The 20,292-nt window shown below is 41.7% G+C and overlaps 1 protein-coding gene across 3 annotated transcripts in view; it reads left to right on the forward strand.

Moving 5' to 3' along the window:
• The window catches only part of VWF (von Willebrand factor), a 175,323-nt gene that overhangs the window by 68,017 nt on the left and 87,014 nt on the right, over positions 1-20,292 (forward strand). For all 3 annotated transcript variants that reach the window (XM_087766218.1, XM_087766219.1, XM_009475359.2), the window contains 5 exons: positions 326-541; positions 6,579-6,819; positions 7,643-7,737; positions 10,215-10,375; positions 17,311-17,414. In XM_087766218.1, coding sequence (XP_087622344.1) covers positions 326-541; positions 6,579-6,819; positions 7,643-7,737; positions 10,215-10,375; positions 17,311-17,414 — 817 coding nt within the window. The remainder of the gene's footprint in view (positions 1-325; positions 542-6,578; positions 6,820-7,642; positions 7,738-10,214; positions 10,376-17,310; positions 17,415-20,292) is intronic.

Below are 20,292 nucleotides of genomic sequence, written 5' to 3' on the forward strand. Positions count from 1 at the left end.
GTAAAAGGAAGTACAGCACCAGAAATAGTGGTAACACAATTTAAAAGCATGCTTTTCCTTGATTTGTTTTACTAGTGAAACATTATTCTTTTAGTAGAGCTCATGACCTATGAGCTATGATGCTATCTATGCATACTTGATCCTATTCTGTTCTTCTGTGTGGTGGTTTTTTTGGGTTTTTTTTTGGTTTTTTTTGTTTGTTTGTTTGGTGTTTTTTTTTTTTTTTTTTTTTTTTTTTACAAAAGAAAAAGAAAATGCTTGCTGTGGGTCTTCTAGCTTCTCTTGAAAGCCACTGATTGATTCAGTGCATTGATTCTCTTTTTAGCCAAATACGCTGAGGAATCCTGCTCAGTTCTGATGTCTTCTTCATTTGAACCCTGTCACCATGAAGTCAGTCCTGCACCCTATGTGAAGAACTGCCGCTTTGATGTTTGCTCCTCCTCCAATGGCAAGGATTGTCTGTGCTCTGCTATTGCTAATTATGCAGCAGCCTGTGCTAGGAAGAACATCCTGGTCCAGTGGAGAGAACCTGACTTCTGCCGTAAGTGAAATGCTCTTAAAACTCACTTATTTTCCTTGTCTCAAAGGAATTTCTTGGCAATGTCAGATGAGAAATCTAGAATGACATGATTTCTGCAAGGTGCCAAATATTTCTTATGGCAAATGGTGAGAGAGTATATCTTTCCTCCACTCTAGCAAGGATGCAAAAACTGTTCAGAGACTCCTCAGCACTGGGGGAGAGAAGCAATCATTTGACATACCTCAGTAGAGCTTTTGACTGGATTTCCATTTTCAGCTGTATTTAAGTTTCAGCTAGTCACCTGGAAACTTTCTGAATATCCCAGGGCAGGCATCTTCAAGTGATTTGTAATAATGTATGAATTGCTTTTTCAGTACCTCCTTCTTTTGAGGCCTGAGCTTCCCAGCTCCTGACCTTGTCAGTGATTCCTGACTTAGGCTGAAGTTGAGGGTATGGAGAAAGCACAAAGGCAGGTACTCGGTGAAGTGGTATCATAGAACAGAATCATACAAGTATAGACAAACTCATATCAGAAGGAACCTCTGTCAGTCTTCTGGTACAACCCCTGCTTATAGCAGGGCTAACTTACAGCAGATTGCCTGGGGTCTTCTCTGGACAAGTTTTTAATATCTCCAAGGATGGAGATTCTACAACCTCTCTGGCATCTCTCTTAGCAGTTTGATTATCACCCTGTCAGTGCAGAGGCCTGAGATCTATGTCAAATCTCATGTCATGTACACCATTCAGCTAGTGGGTGAAAATAATTTTTCTAATCACGCATGAGCTCCTTTCCTTCTTGTAAATTCTAGTATGATATGGCGACTGATTAAAGATGAGATCCTGAACATTGATCAACAGGCCATGGGTGGGACCACTGAGCTAGGCAAACAAGAGCTTTGTCTGTGGCATTTTGTGTAGTCATTTAGCTCCTATGAGAGTCAGCAAAAGTTGAGGTTTTAATTCCCCTGAGGATTGCTTGCAGGATGCCACCTGTAATAAATGGCAACCCTGGTTCAAAAGTTTGCAGTCTAAAAGATGAGTTGTTGCAAGAGGATGGAATGACAACTCAGACTGCAGGTTTGGTTACAGAGATGGGGTAAACAGAAAGAACAGGATGTTTTTGCAGAGATCAGTCCGGTGCAAGATTAATAGCCAAAATGCTAAGAAGCTGGAGCAGAAGAAGCCAACTTCTTTTATTTCTTTTCTTTCTCCGTTAGGTCAATGTGGTAGGCAAAAATCCATTGCAATGGAATTTTGATGGAATATGGACACACTTTTCCCCATAAATATTTGTGAAATGGATGTTTCTCCATATTCCTGAGCAACTTTGCTATTAAGGCAAGAAGACAATTGAAGATTTTGGGGAAAAGCATGTATGCTTGGCAGCCCTCCAGATCTGTTCTGCTACTTTTTCCCAAACAGGGGGTGGGAAAAACATTTATAAACTGAGTGTATAGAAACTGGAAGACAGAGAGAGAGAGAGAGAGGGGTCACTGGCATTTCACCTGGTAGGGTCTGTACCTGTAAGGTGACTACAGCTTCTACAGGCTGGAGAGCATTTACTGCGAACGAGAACAAAAACAGTTTATGTTAAACTGCTGCATGGTTTCATAATATTTTACCAAATTTATGTAAATGTTCAGATAGTGGAACAGTAATGTAATAAAAATCCTTTTAAAAATGTGCAGGTCTGGAGGCTGGAAGAAAAAGCAGTGATAATGCACCATCGTTCTTTCTGTAATTGAACAAGTCAATTTTCACAATTAATCTTTGATAGTGCAGAGCTGCTTCCTCCTTTCTCTGCATTACAGAGCGCTTTATGCTCTCATAAAGTGACGATTTCCTTGATTGCAGATCCATCAGCCCCCATTAAATAATCCTGGTTCCCCAGACATCTCCTGTCACATGAAGGAGAACAATCCCTCTTTTAATGGGCTTGAGACGTGAATGTGCAGGTTGCGTAATTTGTGCTGATGGCCCAGTGCACTGAACACGTGTTCCGCTCATGCCTTGGTCAACAGAGATTCAGTTTCTTGGGAAATGACTTGACAGAACCGGTTTGCTTGATTTGAAATGCATAAGCGGCAGGGAGATAAGTCATTAGTGTAGCACAGCATTTCTCCTGCGTGTTGAGCAACAAATGCATTCATCTCTCACGTCTTCAAAATTTTAGTTGCGGTTTGACTGTTTAAGAGCTGGCTCATACCCTTGCAGCCCACCATGAATAAGCAACAGAACCAATCCCTTCATGCTGCATTGAAGCAGCAGATAAGCCATACTGTGAAGGGCTGTCTGTCTCATGCACACAGATATAAAAAACTGGGTAAAAAACTGACTGGATGGCCGGGCCCAAAAAGTTGTTGTGAATGGAATTAAATCCAGTTGGCAGCCAGTCACAAGTGGTGTTCCCCAGGGCTCAGTATTGGGGCCAGTTTTATTTAATATTTTTATCAATGATCTGGACGAGGGGATTGAGTGCACCCTCAGTAAGTTTGCGGATGCCAGCAAGTCAGGCAGGAGTGTTGATCTGCTGGAGGGCAGGAAGGCTCTGCAGAGGGATCTGGACAGGCTGGATCGATGGGCTGAGGCCAATTGTATGAGGTTCAACAAGGCTCAGTGCCGGGTCCTGCCCTTGGGTCACAACAACCCCATTCAACGCTACAGGCTGGGGGAAGAGTGGCTGGAGAGCTGCCTGGCAGAAAAGGACCTGGGGGTATTGGTCAACAGTTGCCTGAACATGAGCCAGCAGTGTGCCCTGGTGGCCAAGAAGGCCAAGGGCATCCTGGCTTGTATCAGGAATAGTGTGGCCAGCAGGGCTAGGGGAGTGACTGTCCCCCTGTACTTGGTACTGGTGAGGCCACACCTCGAGTACTGTGTTCAGTTTTGGGCCCCTCACTACAAGAAGGACATTGAGGTGCTGGAGCGTGTCCAGAGAAGGGCAACAAAGTTGGTGAAGGGTCCAGAGAACAAGTCTTATGAGGAGCGGCTGGGGGAACTGGGGTTGTTTAGCCTGGAGAAGAGGAGGCTGAGGGGAGACCTTATTGCTCTCTACAACTCCCTGAAATGAGGCTGTAGTGAGGTGGGGGTCAGTCTCTTCTCCCAAGTAACAAGTGCTAGGACAAGAGGAAACGGCCTCAAGTTGTGCCAGGGGAATTTTAGGTTGGATATTAGGAAAAATTTCTTCACGAAAAGGGTAGTCAGGCATTGGAACAGGCTGCCCAGGGAAGTGGTAAGTTGCCGTCCCTGGAGGTATTTAAAAGACGGGTAGACGTGGTGCTTAGGGACATGGTTTAGTGGTAGGCTTGGTAATGTTAGGTCAATGGTTGGACTCGATGATCTTACAGGTCTTTTCCAGCCTAAATGATTCTATGATTCTATGTCTCGTGTGTGTATGTATGTATGTACATATTGTTTTGTGGCAAAGGGGAATTGGTCAACAGTTAGCTAGATCTTTCTTCAGGTTTTAGGACCTGTTGATAAGCCCACTATTTTCCTTAATGTGGTGGTGCTGGGGTAGTTTATTGTCTCTGCATGGCTTCTGTGAGAGGATTTGTATGGGATGAATCCAAGACTGCTGGAGTGGGGAGTAGGGAATTAAGGGCAGGCTCTGAGAAGCATTTGAGGATGGTTGACTCACATGGTGGGGCTCAGCATGCCGGCTGGTGCTGGTGGAGCAGCTGTGTTAAATCTGGTCCTGACAAGGTGCATCTTCACCCAGAGCCTCTGACCTAGGTACAGTTGCATTTTCACCTTGTGCTACCCAAGAAACTGGTCAGGATTTTTGCCTCTTTCACTCTGGGTGGAAAACCCACCCACAAGAAGCTGGATGAACTATCTGATGGTTACACATTTTTCCAATGCTTTCCCACTATTTCCCATCTTACTCCTGGGACAAGCTGAACTTCAGAGCACAGCACTGAGCTGTTTCAGTTTTATAGCAGGCATCCGTAGAGACTAGATGCACCTCGCCTTTTCCTCTAATTTTCCCGGCAATAACGGGATGTTTTTTTTTTTTAGTGGCAGTGTTATTACAAAGTGTACCGGCAACAGTCCCCTCCCAGGTCAGTTGTCTCGCCTTTTTGCTGTTAAAAACAGATGTTGCTGGGAGGTGATGGAGCAGTGTATTGGGACTTGGAGTGTGAACATGACATTGGGTAGCATAACTGGAAAAATGGAGTATGTTTCTAAAGAATATTAGAAAGTGCATGGGCAGGCAAGATGAGTTACAAAGCTTTAGCTAAGAAAGGGATCCACTGCAAAGCTGTCCCTGTGGGCAGGGAGTGTTACCACTGACTAGAAAGTAGGGCAGGATGTTGGGCTCAGTTATCCTATCTTTTTTGAATCTTGAAACTCCAGTAAACCCACCTGGTGTACCCACCTGAAATCTTCCAACCCAGTTCCTTGTTTCCAGAGGCTCCTGTGTAGCAAATGATAGTTTTGGCTGAAGCTTCATGCCTGTCCTGCTTGCACATGCCTTTAGTGATGAAAGTTACTTTTAAAATGGTCCTCAGCTGTGGGCTGTGCCTGTTCAGTATTTGATTTACTGCAAAGATTGTGTTTATGTAAATTAGAGGAACTGTTCTGTGAATAGCTGCCAAAGACTCCTGTAACTGTGAGTGAATCTATCATCTATTTATTTCTGAGTTAGGAGGTATTTACTCTGCTTACTGTGTTGATGAGCACACATAAATTTCTTGGGCTGTGTTGTGATAGGTATGTTAAATAGTTTGCACAAGTCCCAGACTTGGGAGATCCTTGCTCTGAAGAAGGCTTCAAGTCACCTTAGGTGCCTCTGTGCTGGATCCTCATGTTAGGGGCTTACGCTCCATGTACGGGATTTCAGATGCCTCAACGGAAGTTGGGGAGATGTTGGTGTGACCATGCCTCTCTTCAGTAAGTAGAAGTAATTCTTCATTTCAGAAGAATTTTGTGAAGGTAAGCATTAGACGTTGGTTAACGTGTAGGCCTTGCTTTGTTAGCCTCAAGTGTTAGTTCAGCCCTGCTAGCAGCTGGGTGAGGCTGCAGTGCTGTAGCCTTGCTATAGTTTTTCTTTTACTGCCATTGCTGCTACAGTTCCCAGGGGTGTGTGCTCACAGAAGAGAGGGTAGGGATTATTGGATCATTCTGCAGGGATGACAAGAGGAAAAGCTTTCTCTGTAACCCCCTGATCTTGGTTTTAGTACAGTACAAATGAACATCCTACCTCATCACCTTACAACTCTGGCCGTTTGCTTTGGAAGGTTGCTACAAACGACAGGTTTTGTAAATCCTGGTTATCAGGAGGCCTGTTAAAAGCCCTTGATAATACTAACTTGTTTTCTCGTCTTCTGAAGTGTGTTGTCATAGCTGCCACCTAGTGCCGATGCTGATGTATGCAGAGGAAATTGCCTCAAAATCAGCGCTGTACAAATAAATGGAAGTTTTATAAACAGAGCCAAAATGGCTCCAAAGGCCATAATTAGGTCTCCATAAAAATAATTAATCATCAAAAATCGTTAGTACCCAAGGTTTGGCCCCACAATCACTAAATGGCTTCATTATTTGCACCTGTTTCCATAGAAATCACTGAGAGCTGCTGGGATGTGAGGCTGTAAACTATTGCAGCACCTGCTTATCAAGGCAGAAACCTACATTTCTACTTATTTTGACCAAATTGTCCCTAACCATGTTGCAAAGGAAGAAAAGTGTGAATATGTACATGACGCTTGTAATGCTCCTAACTTGTAGATCCAAGTAATAGCAGAGGTTGGACAGAGCCTGTGTTTTTTCGTTCTGGATGAAATTTTGTGGATGGATTTCCGTTGCAGGGGTTGCAATCCAATCCCAATATTTATTGGGAACTGCTTGTAGTAAGGTTTTGTGTGTGTATATATATAAAGTAATGCCCTAGCTTTACTGGTGCTGCACAGTTAAGGACAGTGTAATACAGGCCTCCATCGATGAGTAAATTGAGTAAATACATTTTAATCCCCAGCTTCCCAGTCTGGTTTAGGCAGCTTTTCCTTTAGTTGGCTTTGAATCAAATGCCAGTCTCCCTGATGTGCACATCATTCAACAGCAATGACCTGTCCTGAAGGCCAAGTGTACCGACAGTGTGGAACGCCATGCAACCAGACCTGCAGATCTCTGTCTTACCCAGATGAGGACTGTGATGAACTCTGCGTGGAAGGATGCTACTGTCCCCCGGGGCACTACCTGGACGAGCATGAGCAGTGTGTGCCAAAGTCCCATTGCTCTTGCTATTATGATGGTGAGATCTTCCAGCCAGAGGATGTCATTTCAGATCATTACACCATGTGGTAAGTGCAATGTTCATAACTCCTCCCGACATGCTGTGACTCAAATTTTTGGATAGCCCAAGGGGTTAACTGGTTCAGTTCATCAGTTCCTTTACCTCCAGTGAAACTAGTTTAAAAGAGGGCAAGATTTTGCCTCCAACAAACCAAATGGTGAGTTTTGCTGTTGCATCTCTATCCATACAATTTCAAATGCCACCTTAGAAAACGGTACTAAGCCCTGTTCATGAACAGTTCCTGCCAGTTTGAAATGTAGTTTAATTACTGACAGTAGCTACTTTGTAGGCTTTTAAAATGTCACTTTAATGTACTGAGGTACATTTCTTAAACATTAAAGCGTAATTGCCTCTATTAAAGATACAAATATTACAATGCATTTCTAATTGTTAAATTGAGTAGTGAAATACCGAGACTAGGAATGTAATTGCTGGGCAGCTGCTGGCAAGCCCTGATTTGGGAAGTGTCTTCTTTTCTCCTTTACCACAGAAGTCATAAGTTGCAGGTACTAAATGATCCCTTACTTCTCTCCACAGCAGACCTGACTATTATCTTGCCCAGCTTTATGCCTGTGCAGATGCGTTGGATTCAGGAGGACAGGGCTAGCATACAGCTGAGTTACCATGCTAGTATATCACTGCAAATATCTTAAGGAAGGTTTGCCTTTAAGGTTGATAAGCACAGTGGATGGAAAGCAACAGATCAGCCCCCATGAGAGATGTAATTTTGGTACTCTGACAGGTTCCCTGAAGGTCTGACTGAAAACAACAGTGTGAGTGAAAGCTAAATGTCACTTTGTTAAATATAAGCTCTATTTGTTTTTTCTTAGCTATTGTGAAAATGGTTTCATGCACTGCAGTATGAACAGAGCTCCTGGTGCCTTCGTGCCAGATGTTTTTGCTGATGAGAGGCCATCTGCCAGAAGTTAGTATACCTTAAAACATTAATACTTTTTCTGGTTTTTTTGGTTTTGTTTTGTTTTGTTTTTTTCTTTTTTTCTCTTCAGTCTCTTGGTAATGACTTCTATGAGAAGGTGACCCGCTTAGTGGATGAGGGGAAGCAGCAGATAAGCCATACTGTGAAGGGCTGTCTGTCTCATGCACACAGATATAAAAAACTGGGTAAAAAACTGACTGGATGGCCGGGCCCAAAAAGTTGTTGTGAATGGAATTAAATCCAGTTGGCAGCCAGTCACAAGTGGTGTTCCCCAGGGCTCAGTATTGGGGCCAGTTTTATTTAATATTTTTATCAATGATCTGGACGAGGGGATTGAGTGCACCCTCAGTAAGTTTGCGGATGCCAGCAAGTCAGGCAGGAGTGTTGATCTGCTGGAGGGCAGGAAGGCTCTGCAGAGGGATCTGGACAGGCTGGATCGATGGGCTGAGGCCAATTGTATGAGGTTCAACAAGGCTCAGTGCCGGGTCCTGCCCTTGGGTCACAACAACCCCATTCAACGCTACAGGCTGGGGGAAGAGTGGCTGGAGAGCTGCCTGGCAGAAAAGGACCTGGGGGTATTGGTCAACAGTTGCCTGAACATGAGCCAGCAGTGTGCCCTGGTGGCCAAGAAGGCCAAGGGCATCCTGGCTTGTATCAGGAATAGTGTGGCCAGCAGGGCTAGGGGAGTGACTGTCCCCCTGTACTTGGTACTGGTGAGGCCACACCTCGAGTACTGTGTTCAGTTTTGGGCCCCTCACTACAAGAAGGACATTGAGGTGCTGGAGCGTGTCCAGAGAAGGGCAACAAAGTTGGTGAAGGGTCCAGAGAACAAGTCTTATGAGGAGCGGCTGGGGGAACTGGGGTTGTTTAGCCTGGAGAAGAGGAGGCTGAGGGGAGACCTTATTGCTCTCTACAACTCCCTGAAATGAGGCTGTAGTGAGGTGGGGGTCGGTCTCTTCTCCCTAGTAACGAGTGCTAGGACAAGAGGAAACGGCCTCAAGCTGCGCCAGGGGAGGTTTAGGTTGGATATTAGGAAAAACTTCTTCACCCGGAGGGTGGTCAAGCATTGGAACAGGCTGCCCAGGGAAGTGGTTGAGTCTCCATCCCTGGAGGTATTTAGAGAACAGATAGATACGGTGCTTAAAGACATGGTATAGATGGACTTGGCAGTGCTAGGTTAACGGTTGGACTCAATGATCTTACAGGTCTTTTCCAACCTTGACGATTCTATGATTCTAATCTAGAATAGGGAAGAAGTATCAGAGGTTGCAGTGGCTGGTGATGTTGTGAGTCTTTTTCTAACTTTTTTTTTGTTACAGGATAGAAACAAAATGTTTGCGTGGGATTGTGCAGGGCTCGTTGTGTCCCACCTCTCAAAATTACAGTTAGCCACTGCAGTCTGTATTTAGTTGAAGAGGTTAAGGGGTCCCTTGGCGGTGATCCGAGGCCCCCAATTGCTATTTGAGGATCACAAGACATTAGTAAATAGCCAGCTTTATACCTGCTTCTGACTAGCAGGTTGCAAGCTCTCTTTTATGATGCAGATGAAGCTTTTTGTGTTGTGAAGGTTAGAGTGCTGCCAGGCACTGAGTGTGCCCTCCACCCACCAGGTATCTTGCCGTAAAACCTCCTGAAGACTGACAACTGCCTTGCAGAGCTAGGCACTGCATTGGAAATTAGGACATCAGTGGTCTGGGATTTTTTGAGGTTCTCCACTGATACATTGATGGAGCTTATGGGATTGTGATGGGATAGAGGGTCTTGGTAGACCACCAGTAATGGTGGCACTGGTTGGCCCCCACTGTCCTTCAGCTGAAGCCTTCTATGTGTATATCTCACCAAACTCTTGCTGTAATGTTATTAAGGCATAATTTTCCTGATACTAGTGCGTTAAGACTTACAAAACCTCAGAAAGGCATATTTCTAGCCTAGCCTGAAATAATAACCTGGAATTTCTTGGGAAATCCTGATCTTCTGTCAGAATCTGATTCTCAAAGAGTTTGAAAACTTTGTGTTTATGCTAAGGGCATTGTTATTAACAGTCACCCATGTAGTTACACTCCATGTTGGAAGTGAGTCTAAACACAATAATATATGGTGCTGTTGCTTCTCAGAACATCGATTTTGTGCTGACAGTGCTAGTGTACAGTCCCTACAGGTTGAAATATGTTTCACGCTAAAGTGTGCTTGTAGCCCTAATGCAATCTGGAATTGAACCCTTGTGCAGCTCCTTTTGCTTCCATATTGGAATACAGGCTTTTATGGTAGCCTAACTGAGGTCACTTCTTCATTGGAAGTGGGGACTGTTACCTTTACGATGTCATGCATAGTGGTGTAGTGGCATTGCTCTATTCTATATCCTAAATCAGTTTTCTATTAAAAATGTTTATCCATCCTTTAGAAAAATACTGTGCTAACAATACTTGCAATTCTAATTGCAATTTTTGTAAATTTATTTTTTAAAGTAAAAAGGAGCTTGACATGCAGATCCCCCATGGAACGATTTGTCTGTCCTGCAAACAACCCAAGAGCTGAAGGGTTGGAGTGTGCCAAGACTTGCCAGAATTACGACTTGGAGTGCGTCAGCCATGGCTGCATATCTGGATGCCTCTGTCCAAAAGGCATGGTAAGCAGGCTCCGCTTTGTTTTCTTGCCTTCACTTTTTCCTACCAGCAGTCTTCTTGCAGCTTGGAAATATGTGGTTGTGAAGTATTGACTCTGCCAAATTGTGGCTGGTTTAAAATATGTATATTAGTATATCTGCATAGAAGATGAAGTTTAGCTTGTAATAATAATTGATAATCAAAAAGCCAAAACGTGCTTTTTTTAAGACCAGTTTACGTCTTCCTTCAACTCTCCTCCCAGACTCCTCCTCAGTCTTGCTGAACTTCCCTAGTCAGAGAGACAGAAGTACACAGGCACCCATATCTCAAATACCCACCCCACATCCAGCCAAACCCTCCTGCTGATACTAGTTGCCTCCTTGTTGAGTCTCCATTTCTGCCGCTGCCTTCCTGTGTGTTGTACCAAACTGAGAGTTCCCCATGAGAAGGAATGTGGGACATGAAATTTGCTAAGATGATGCTAGAGGGTGTCCTGGAGCTGCAGATGGTGGGCTGAGCATGCTTTTTTCACTGGTAAGATGCTTTCTGGAGTCTAGGTTTATGTTCCCCTGCAACCTTCAAATTTAATTAGTTTAATCATTTTTAAATAGAGCAAATAATTATTTGCTAAGCCAGTGACTGTGAACTCGATGTCGATTTAGAGCCCTGATAAAAAGCAAAAGGAGTAGAACAGACAGCAGAATGGTGCTGTTGTTCTCTCTGAGCAATAGAAAAAAGCATCAGTGTTTAGTGCTGTGCAGCGCTCTCTGGGCAGGTGAAGAGTTGTGCACAGGATCTCACTGGGGGCTGGGGGTATAGTCCCAGGCATCTTGCGAATAGGACAGAGGTGAAGCACATGGTACACTCTTTATGAAGTTAAGTAAATGACACTTTTGAGTTGTCTGTCCAGGAAAACTGCTGGGATTAAGAAGTTTGTGATGTTCAGTGCATGAAATGCAGATGAAAATACCTGGTAGATGCTGAAAAAAGAGAGAGGAGGTTGTGTCTTTGTTTCGTTTGAGGGATAAAATACTCTAGAATTGTGAGAGTCTATTTGATACCTGTGGTACTTAGAGATGTGCTGGTGCAGTTTTCTGACTCAGAGAGGCATATGGTAAAGCAAGATGTTTTCAAATGCTGCAACTCAGGAAGTCTAGAATGCAAAAGATTACTTTTTTTTTTTTTTTTTTTTTTTTACTCTCTTATACCTGCTCAAGGTGCAGACTCAGATTAAGATAATATGCACTGGACATTGACTGTTAGCAAATGAAGGTGTGGGTTATTACATCTACAGTTGAGATGCATGTTTATGTTTAGGCGTCAGCTCTAATGAATTGACTTCATCTACTAGTTTAAATTCCATTTAAAAAAGCTATTAACTTTCCCTGGAACCCTGTATGTTTATGAAGGTGTGTTGCTTTTTTCCGCATCTATATGAACACAGGTGTTTTCTCTCTCAAAATGCCTTCCATTGTCTTACTAGAAACAACAACAAAAAAAAAAGAATTCTCATAGCACAGTCATTTCTAACATTAATATTAATGTATTTTTTTGAACTTTGCTACCATATTTTGCTGATAAACACACATTTATGTAAATAGATGCTATTGCAGAATAAAATGGCAGCTGTAGACAAAATCTCAGGCTTGTGGAGTATGTTGTAGGTCCAAAGTGAAAAATACAGAACGCAATTTGAAGGCATTCATATCAACATTGAGTAAATTTTCACCACAATTTTCAAACAAGTGTTGCTTCTTTTCACATTTCAGTTTTCAAATGGCTTTCCTTTTAGAGAAGAATATTCCCAAATAGTGGTGTGATAAGTAAACTTCCAAAAGTTTCTGTACTTGTAAAGTTCCAGGAGCCCCAGTGTGAATAGGTTTTTCTCTATACATAACAATCAGTTCTCTTTGATTTGGTGAAGGGGCTTGAGATATTGTTTCAGTCCCAGGATATGGTAATAGTACACTTCAGAGATCATAATGGAAAACAAATTATGATAACTACTCAACAGGAAAAAGAAACAAAAAAAAAAACCTCCCGCAAATCAACTTCCTAGTAATTAACCTTCATGTTTAGTATAGAATTTCTTATTGCTTTTCAGTAGGTTGGAACTATCATTCAAACAATGGTTTCATAAAATTCTTGCCAGGAGAAGCAGTCTTTGGCATTTTGGAATTGGAAATTCCAGTTGACTCTGCAGTGATGTGAAACATGCCCCTGAATTCAATAAGGTGATTTGTCAGGTTTTGGATAGAAGAACTGGGCCCAGTTAGAAAAATTAGTCAAATAAGTTCTTTGTCCGCTAGATGACAGTATGGTTCAATCTTCCAGCAACCTCAGTCTATAATCGCTCATTCTCATTGGCTTCCCATCTGACAGGGAATAAAAATTGAGAGATTTGTGTTTCTCAAAGCCATGATGGGAGAAGCCAGTATAGAGACGATTTTATTGTAAGCGTGGCCATGCAAAGGCAATATCGAGCTTGGTGCTTCCATTATGTGAGTGCCGTTTGCCACGTGTTAGACTCCTGGCGTGTGGCTCCATGCAACCTGCCAGCTTGTTATCAGAGAGCAGTTTCCTCCCTGTCCCCAACAGGCACCGAACCATGGTCTGAGGGAGGCTTTTTCCTTATTTCTGCGTTCTGCGATGTGCTCCCAGTACCAGTTGCCAAAGACAGAAGGATTTGGGGTGGTGACCACGTTCTCCTTGCTGTCCCGCCTCTCTACCTTAAAGACTCTGGGCACACTGAGCAAAAGTGCTACAAAGTCACGAAGTCTGTGTTTTCCAGACTTGTACCAATAGAGTTGAGCAATAAAGGGACTGGAAAAAGATATGACTATTTTTTTACTGGTCAGTCTCCCTTGTTGGTGTTCTGTAATCCTGCTTAATTTACAAGCACTCACGGAGGTGAGCTACTGTTTGTAGGAATGTCTGTGGGAAGTCATAGGTTACTGAACACTTACGGGAATAAATATTTGCACATATCATCACTCTGGAAGAAATTGTGCCATTTTACTGAAGATTTTTTCTTTTGCAGTACAGTAGCATATAAAAATTATGAATGGCCATGGATAACTTATTAGCAAAAAAAATTCATCTTCTTGTTTCTCTAAAATAGTTCATACCATCAGGAAACACAGTCAAAGATCTGTAATTTACATAAACAACTCTCCAGTACAATGTGCAAGTATATATAGCAGTTAATGTGTAACTACATGCAGTGTTATCCCTATGTATATAGAGATGTTTACAGATCAATTAGCTGAGTTATTAGTCTTAAACAGAGAAATCCATAGTCTAAAATCTGTATGTACATATTGCTTGCCCATTTTGAACTACATATCTGAAAAAGAATAAAAAACAATAATCAAGGATTGCTCATGAACATCATGCTGCAGTTGCTTAGGTTTGAATCAGAAAAATTGCTGGGGTGAGAAATTGCCAATCAATCAATCGATTATTTCCCCAGTCAGAAAATGCAGATGAAAATTAATTTTTTCCAACTGAAAAATAAGTTTTCCAGTTCATCTTCACTTAATATTTTACATTGTTTTGATTTCTTGAAAATAAAAATGTTCAATATGTCATGAAAAGTAATTCTTCTTTTTCTGTCTTTGATCATCTGGAGGGTGGGAAATTCTCCATACTTGTCACCCTTTTGCAGAGCAGAAAGGATAAATCATAACATATGTGCAAAAGTGTGGGGAAAAATACGCTTTCTCAGATTAGTTTACTGCACTCCAGGTTTTTCCCATTGGAAAATATTAATAAATATACAAATGGAGTGTTAACCACCTTTCTGGGGGAAAAAAGGAGCAAAACAATCAGAAAGCACAAAATCCAGACACTTCAAAACTAGAAAATGAATGTCTTTCAATTTCCAGCAACTGAAGCAAAATTAAGGTTTAAAATTGAAATTAAACATTTTATGGTATTCTGGCTGCTGAAATAAAATGATTTCTAAAACTATGATATGTTAGTAGAAAAAGGAAAAAAAACCCTAAACATTTTAATCAGAAGAGTTTGAAAGGTTTTTTCTGCCAAACTGTTTTCAATAGAAACTTAAGAGTGCTATTTTGATTTTATTGCAAGCTCTGTTGTATATTCTTCAGCGTAGGCTTATCCTATATAACATGACAGAGTCTTCACGAGGAGGTGGGTACCAGCTTTCTGATATGTGCATCTGCCCAAGGATAATGCTTCATAAAACAAACGTAAGAAGTATACAGCTAACATAAGAAAGAAAAGTCAGGTGTAAACCAGCACGTTGAGTGTTTTGTCCTAACATGTGTTTGACTTGTCTTTGTCTGCACAGACATGGTAAAAGGCTGGTTTTAGTTAAAAAGTATCGACTATTGGGTTCTAATCTGACCCACTTCTTTTACTTAATCCCTTACTGCCTTCTACCTTTGGCTGACTTTATGCTGAAGCCCTTAGGTTTATCAGGAGGAAGACAGTGAAAATCTGAGCTTCCCTTGACAGTGAGATATTCACCAAAATTGTGTTGACCAAGAGAGATTAAAATTCAGCCTCATCAAGGCAGTTTAGGAGAGAAGAATCTTGAAGGTTCTGAAATCTGTAATATTGTCTTTCCTCTTGCAAGATTTGTCAAGGCTTGACAATAAATAAGACAGAGCAAGGAAATGGTGGACATTTCTGTCAGATCCCCAAGTAGGGGGTAGCTTCATCATCTAGTCGACCACTTACAATCCCATGGACGTGCTCTCAGGAGCATCATCATGAGTGTGAGATGGTGTGAACAGCAGCTGTTCTCATTACAAACCTGTGTCTTTTCTCATGGTTGCCTCCCCAACACTTATGCCTCCCACCACCTCAGGCACTCAGGACTGTTACATCTCCTGTATTAAATGCCATCTATTGATGGATTCAGAGATTTCCACAGAAGTCCAGCTGTGTGTGAATAATGCCACTGGCCTAGTAGTACTGCATGGTACTTTGCTCAACAGACTTGTAACACAGCATGGCATCGGGCTGTTAGATATACCAGCTTTTGGATGTGGTGTCAATATGACCAGTAGATTGTGCGTTGCTATTAACAAAATCATCATCCATTGAGTTTTGCAGCAAAAAAAAAAAAAAAATCAGTCTTCTGGTCAAAGTCCACTTTGGGTATTTATGTCCAGCTTTCTAAATCCCACCCACCCCCTCTGCAGTGTTCAGACAAGGTAGTCTTCCCTCTTTGTCAGTGGATTAACCGTTGCTGCACTGTAGCTTCATGGTGGCTGTATGCTTGTGATAGAAATACTAATACCAGTCTATTAAATTTTTAGAGTTGGGGATAGGCTGTGACTGGCTTCATGTCAGTGTGTGAGCAAGGGAGCAAGTAGAAGAGGTCCTAATCCTCCTTTTACTAACATAAATCTAATCCCAAGTTTTGTATCCAGATGCCAGCCCTTGAGTCTATTGTTACCCACGTTGCTGAACACTGTGGAAAAATTCAGAAATGTAGCCGTAAGTGTGAAGTCATATATTGCTTTTTTTCTGAATGCCACCAGGAAGGAAGGAAGGAAGGAATTAATCAGCCTTGGAAGCATATGATCCTCTCTGGCCTGTTTTCTCTCTGTCCTTTGTGGAGATTAAGTCTGAGGCAGAGCCCCAGCTCTATCATCTAGAAAAGCATTTCTTTTGTTTCCATCTTGCTTCTATCGGCGTGAGCTTATTTGGCATAATATAGCTCTCCATAAGCCACGGAGCATGTGGAGCTGCATATGAATGAAGGGTCTCTGGGCTGTGAAATCCTTTTTATTAGTAGTTCCCTGTGGCAGTTCTAGGTCCCCATAGGAAAAGGCAGAGCAATTCTACTTTATTAACCTGGCATTCAGACTACATTGATCTCATTGGCCCGTATTTAATGGTAAAGAAGAAACTATTTTAATGATTTTACAGAAAGAGTTTAAAGTGGGAAGGTAATATTTTGTGACTTTTGAATGAGAGGGAAGGGAAGTGCTCTCCATTTTGGTATTCCATGAAGCATGAGCCAAACCTACCCTGGGCTTTGCAGAACCATGTCCAAGTGAAAAACAGCATAGCCAGCCTTGGGTTTGTTTGATACTCTAAAACCGGCAGTCTTCAAAATGGAAAGGGAGTAATCACAGAAAAAACAGAGAAAAGGAACGGAAAAAACTGGGTAGTCTAATGGCATTACTGTTTTTTTGTGGGTTTTTTGGTACTTTGTTTTAAGTGGAACAAATGGTTTGTTGTTATACAATGAGAAACTAAGATCAGTAGGGTAAAACTGAAAAAGAAAAAACGGTAAACAGAACATAATGACCTATTTCCCAGCCACAATGCCTGTGAGAGTGGAATAATGTCTCAAATAGACTGATATTTATCCTGCCTTCTGGCGAATAAGTAGGCATTTGAAAGAAAATGAGTGACTACTGGAATTTTCAAAGGCGAGTAGACAGGGGAGTGGGCTTTTTTAGGGGGGGTGTTGTTTGTGACAACCGAACCTTCATTTGCACTTGAGTCCTCCTGGCACTGTGACTCCTTGTCTCCTCCTCAGTGGCCGTGTTTCGGTCAGCCCAACTGAGCCCTGCAGCTGGCTGCTTTTCTGGTAGGCCATTCTTCAGTTTATTGTGTGTGAGAAGCATGTGCTGTTCACCTGCTCTCCATATTCAGGTTAGCTATCCTGGTTTTGGTCAAATTTAAATTTCTCATCATGAAGTTATTGTATAATCTAATTTATTCACCCAGCAGCTTAAGCTGGTGTTCAGCCCCTGAAACAAGACTGTGATTTACATACCCATAGCTCTATTTATGTTAATGGAAAAAAAAATACTAGCAGTGCTGAACCTTACTTATCTCAGACAGTCTTGAACAACTTCCTCTATCCTTTCCTTTATTCTTTATCCACATGTTCTTGTGCTTACTCCTCTGCGTACTGGCACATACCAGCAGACCCGCATGCTGACAAACTGTGTGCTTTGCTTAGGTGCGACATGAAAACAAGTGTGTTGCTCCTGAGAGATGCCCATGTTTTCACAACGGAAGAGAATACGCCAAGGGAGAGACAGTGACTAACGACTGCAACACCTGGTGAGCCACTGGAGCTGCATTTTTCCATTTTTCTCTAGGGCACCTAACGTGTTTCTAAAAAAAAAAAAAAAAAAGCTTGCTAGACAGATTTATTTTATATAAAGACAGTTTTTTCAGTGCAATAGCACATACATTGCGCAGACCAGCATCTTCCCTTTGCATGTCTCATCAGATGAATGCAATATCAGGCAAACTGTACCTGGTGCCTTACAAATAGGTAGTCCATGTGTCTGTGCAGGTCCTCTGTATCCACTAGCTAGTCGATTTGCTCCTTGATCTTGCAACACAAGGTAAAAATATGGGAGCTCCTCCGGGGTGGGAGGAATGGAGCCTGCATTTTGTCACTAAGCTCTGCTGTTATGCTTCTTGTTTTTTGCTGTCTGAGGCCCTTCAAATCAGTCCTTTTAAGCCAGAAGCATGCATCAGCAGAAAGGGTGTGATATGCCAGCTGTAATATGACAGGAGCTCTTCAGGAAAATGTTAAAGAGGAGTTTGAATCAGGCAGAAAACAGAGCTGGGCTCTTATACATCAGATGAGCACTCAGTCCCTTGATATCTTCAGAAGGAGTAAGAAAGAAAGGGGAGGGAGGAGTTGGTGATATCTTCTTAGAAGAAAAGAGTAAGTGTTCCATGTCTTTCACCCATATCCCTATCTGTCCTGTTTGGTTTTTGAAAAAGAAATTGTAAGTTCAAAAGAAAGTGCTGGGCTGTGAGATTTACATGGAGGGAAGCCCTCGGCACAGCCTTGGGTCGTCTGCCTGCACAGTATGCTTGCTGCATTGGAGAGGTGCTTTGCTCTCCATGTGTGCTTGTGGAGGGAATGGTGGCTCTTTCCTGCCGAGCTCCAAGAGTCCAAGGTGTAGGACATGCAGCCACAAGCAGTGTGGACACTGTGTTCTCTTTGAACTTAGACTACAGGTTCTCTCGTACTTTTTACCTGAACTGTCCCTGCCCAGCTCTGTGGCACCACCAGGAGCAGTGTTTCTGTTATCCTCTGTATGACTGGGTGGAGTTGGATCGGAGCATCAGCACCCTTAGAGGCATTTGGTTTGTTTTTTGTTTTGTGTGTTGATCTTTGAGCAACAGTGATACCAAGTGTTGTATTTTTAAACTAGTGGGACTGCTCCGAACTAGTGTAAATTAGACTTGGATATAAAGTTTTATGGCTTTATGTGGAAATATTAACCTTCCAGTGTTTTTTTTTTTTTTTTTTTTTTTTTTTAAACTTTGCAGCTACATATTACATTGTGAATCATGTACTACAATTAGACCTGGGGAAAAGTAGGTTTGAAGGGAGGAAGATGGAGGAGAAGTTGATAACTTTTATATAGGTCCATATACTATAACCTCCTTACATTACATCTAGGTAAAAGTGACTCAGCTGAGAAACAGACACAATGAAAATTTTATTGAAACAAGAACAGTAAGGTGCAAAAAGGCATTGTTGTGAGATTTGCAAGATTCTTCACAGTAACCATGCACAGTCTTTTTATTTTCAGTCATTCTTACAATTTTCAATCGTAGGATAGTCATAACCATGTTGCTTCATTCTTGTAACTGCCTTTTTGTTTCTGGCAATGCCATTGTAAGTGACATTTCCTCTAACATAGAATTTTCTTCAATATCAGGGTCAAGAAAATGTTAGAAATCATGCTTTTTCTCACTGATAAAAAGTTCTTCCTCTCATCTTATGTATTTTTCTTGAATGTGAAAATAAAATTGGAAATAAGGTCCCTTCAAAAATGTCACTGGAGCTTTTTTGAACTATGTGACTTTGAGAAGTGTCATGATAGTTCTCAGCAAATATCAAGTCAAATGTCATTTAGAAAGTGATATAGGAAATTACTATTGCTTTGAGAATTAATAAGAATTGAGAGTCTGCATTTTGGAGGTCAGATCTTACTTTTCTTTTGTTTTTGCTTTTTGTACTGCTGTTGCAGGAGTTCTCATTCTCACTTGTTCTTAGCCAGATGTGAACACCTGCAAACGCAATATATGAGCCAGAGGTGTCAGATTTGGCGTTTACATGCAACTTGACATATGGGAGACCCTAATTCATGAACAACGGAATGTCTCCAAGTCTACGCTAGTGGCAAAACTTTTGTTATGCTATGTATTGGGAATTCATTGTAGAGCTCAGTGAAAATTTTGGAATAACATTTATGAAGCAGTACACAGCAGAAATTTGCTAATCTGAATTTTGCTACACTGCATACTGTATAATCTCTCTGTGCACATATATACAAAATCTTGGTCTTGCTGTACGTATTAGCAGAGATTTAATAGCAGAGGGTGTGATAGGTTTCATGTTACTGAAATGTCATTCTTTGAAGAAAATGTATTGCACAATATTTATTATACTGTGAAGTGTTATCAAGATTAAACAATGCTTATGCTTGGGTTAAGGCATTACTAGAGAACTCTGTTCACTACCCAGTTTTTCTTCGGTTAGCAATTTGATCTTGGGAAAGTACTTCAGGTTTTTTATCCCTGAGTTTTAACATCTGTAAAGCAGGGATAGAATTCCCCTTTCCCTGCCCTTATAGAGCTTGATTAGAAAATCCCTGGGGCAGTGATGATGTCCATCTGCATTCATATAGCATTTAGTAGATGAATGTTTCTCCAACCTCAAGCAAGCTATTGCTTATTGGATTATTAAATTATTATTATTAGATTAGATTATTAGTTATGGTGTCAGATGCTATTCTAACTCCCCTAAATTAATAACAAAAAAAAAAAGAGAGCCGATTTTATGCTTCATTGACCTTGTTTTTTATTTTACTTGCTCAGTCTCTTGCTAGTTAGCAAATCTATTTATTTCACTGATCAAAAGCCTGTGGATGACAAGGAAAAGATCCTCTTTCATACCTGCAGCTTC

This window comes from Nipponia nippon, unplaced genomic scaffold (assembly GCF_047370975.1).
Source record: "Nipponia nippon isolate SJK-2023a ecotype South Korea unplaced genomic scaffold, ASM4737097v1 scaffold_3, whole genome shotgun sequence".
NCBI classification, from domain to species: domain Eukaryota; kingdom Metazoa; phylum Chordata; class Aves; order Pelecaniformes; family Threskiornithidae; genus Nipponia; species Nipponia nippon.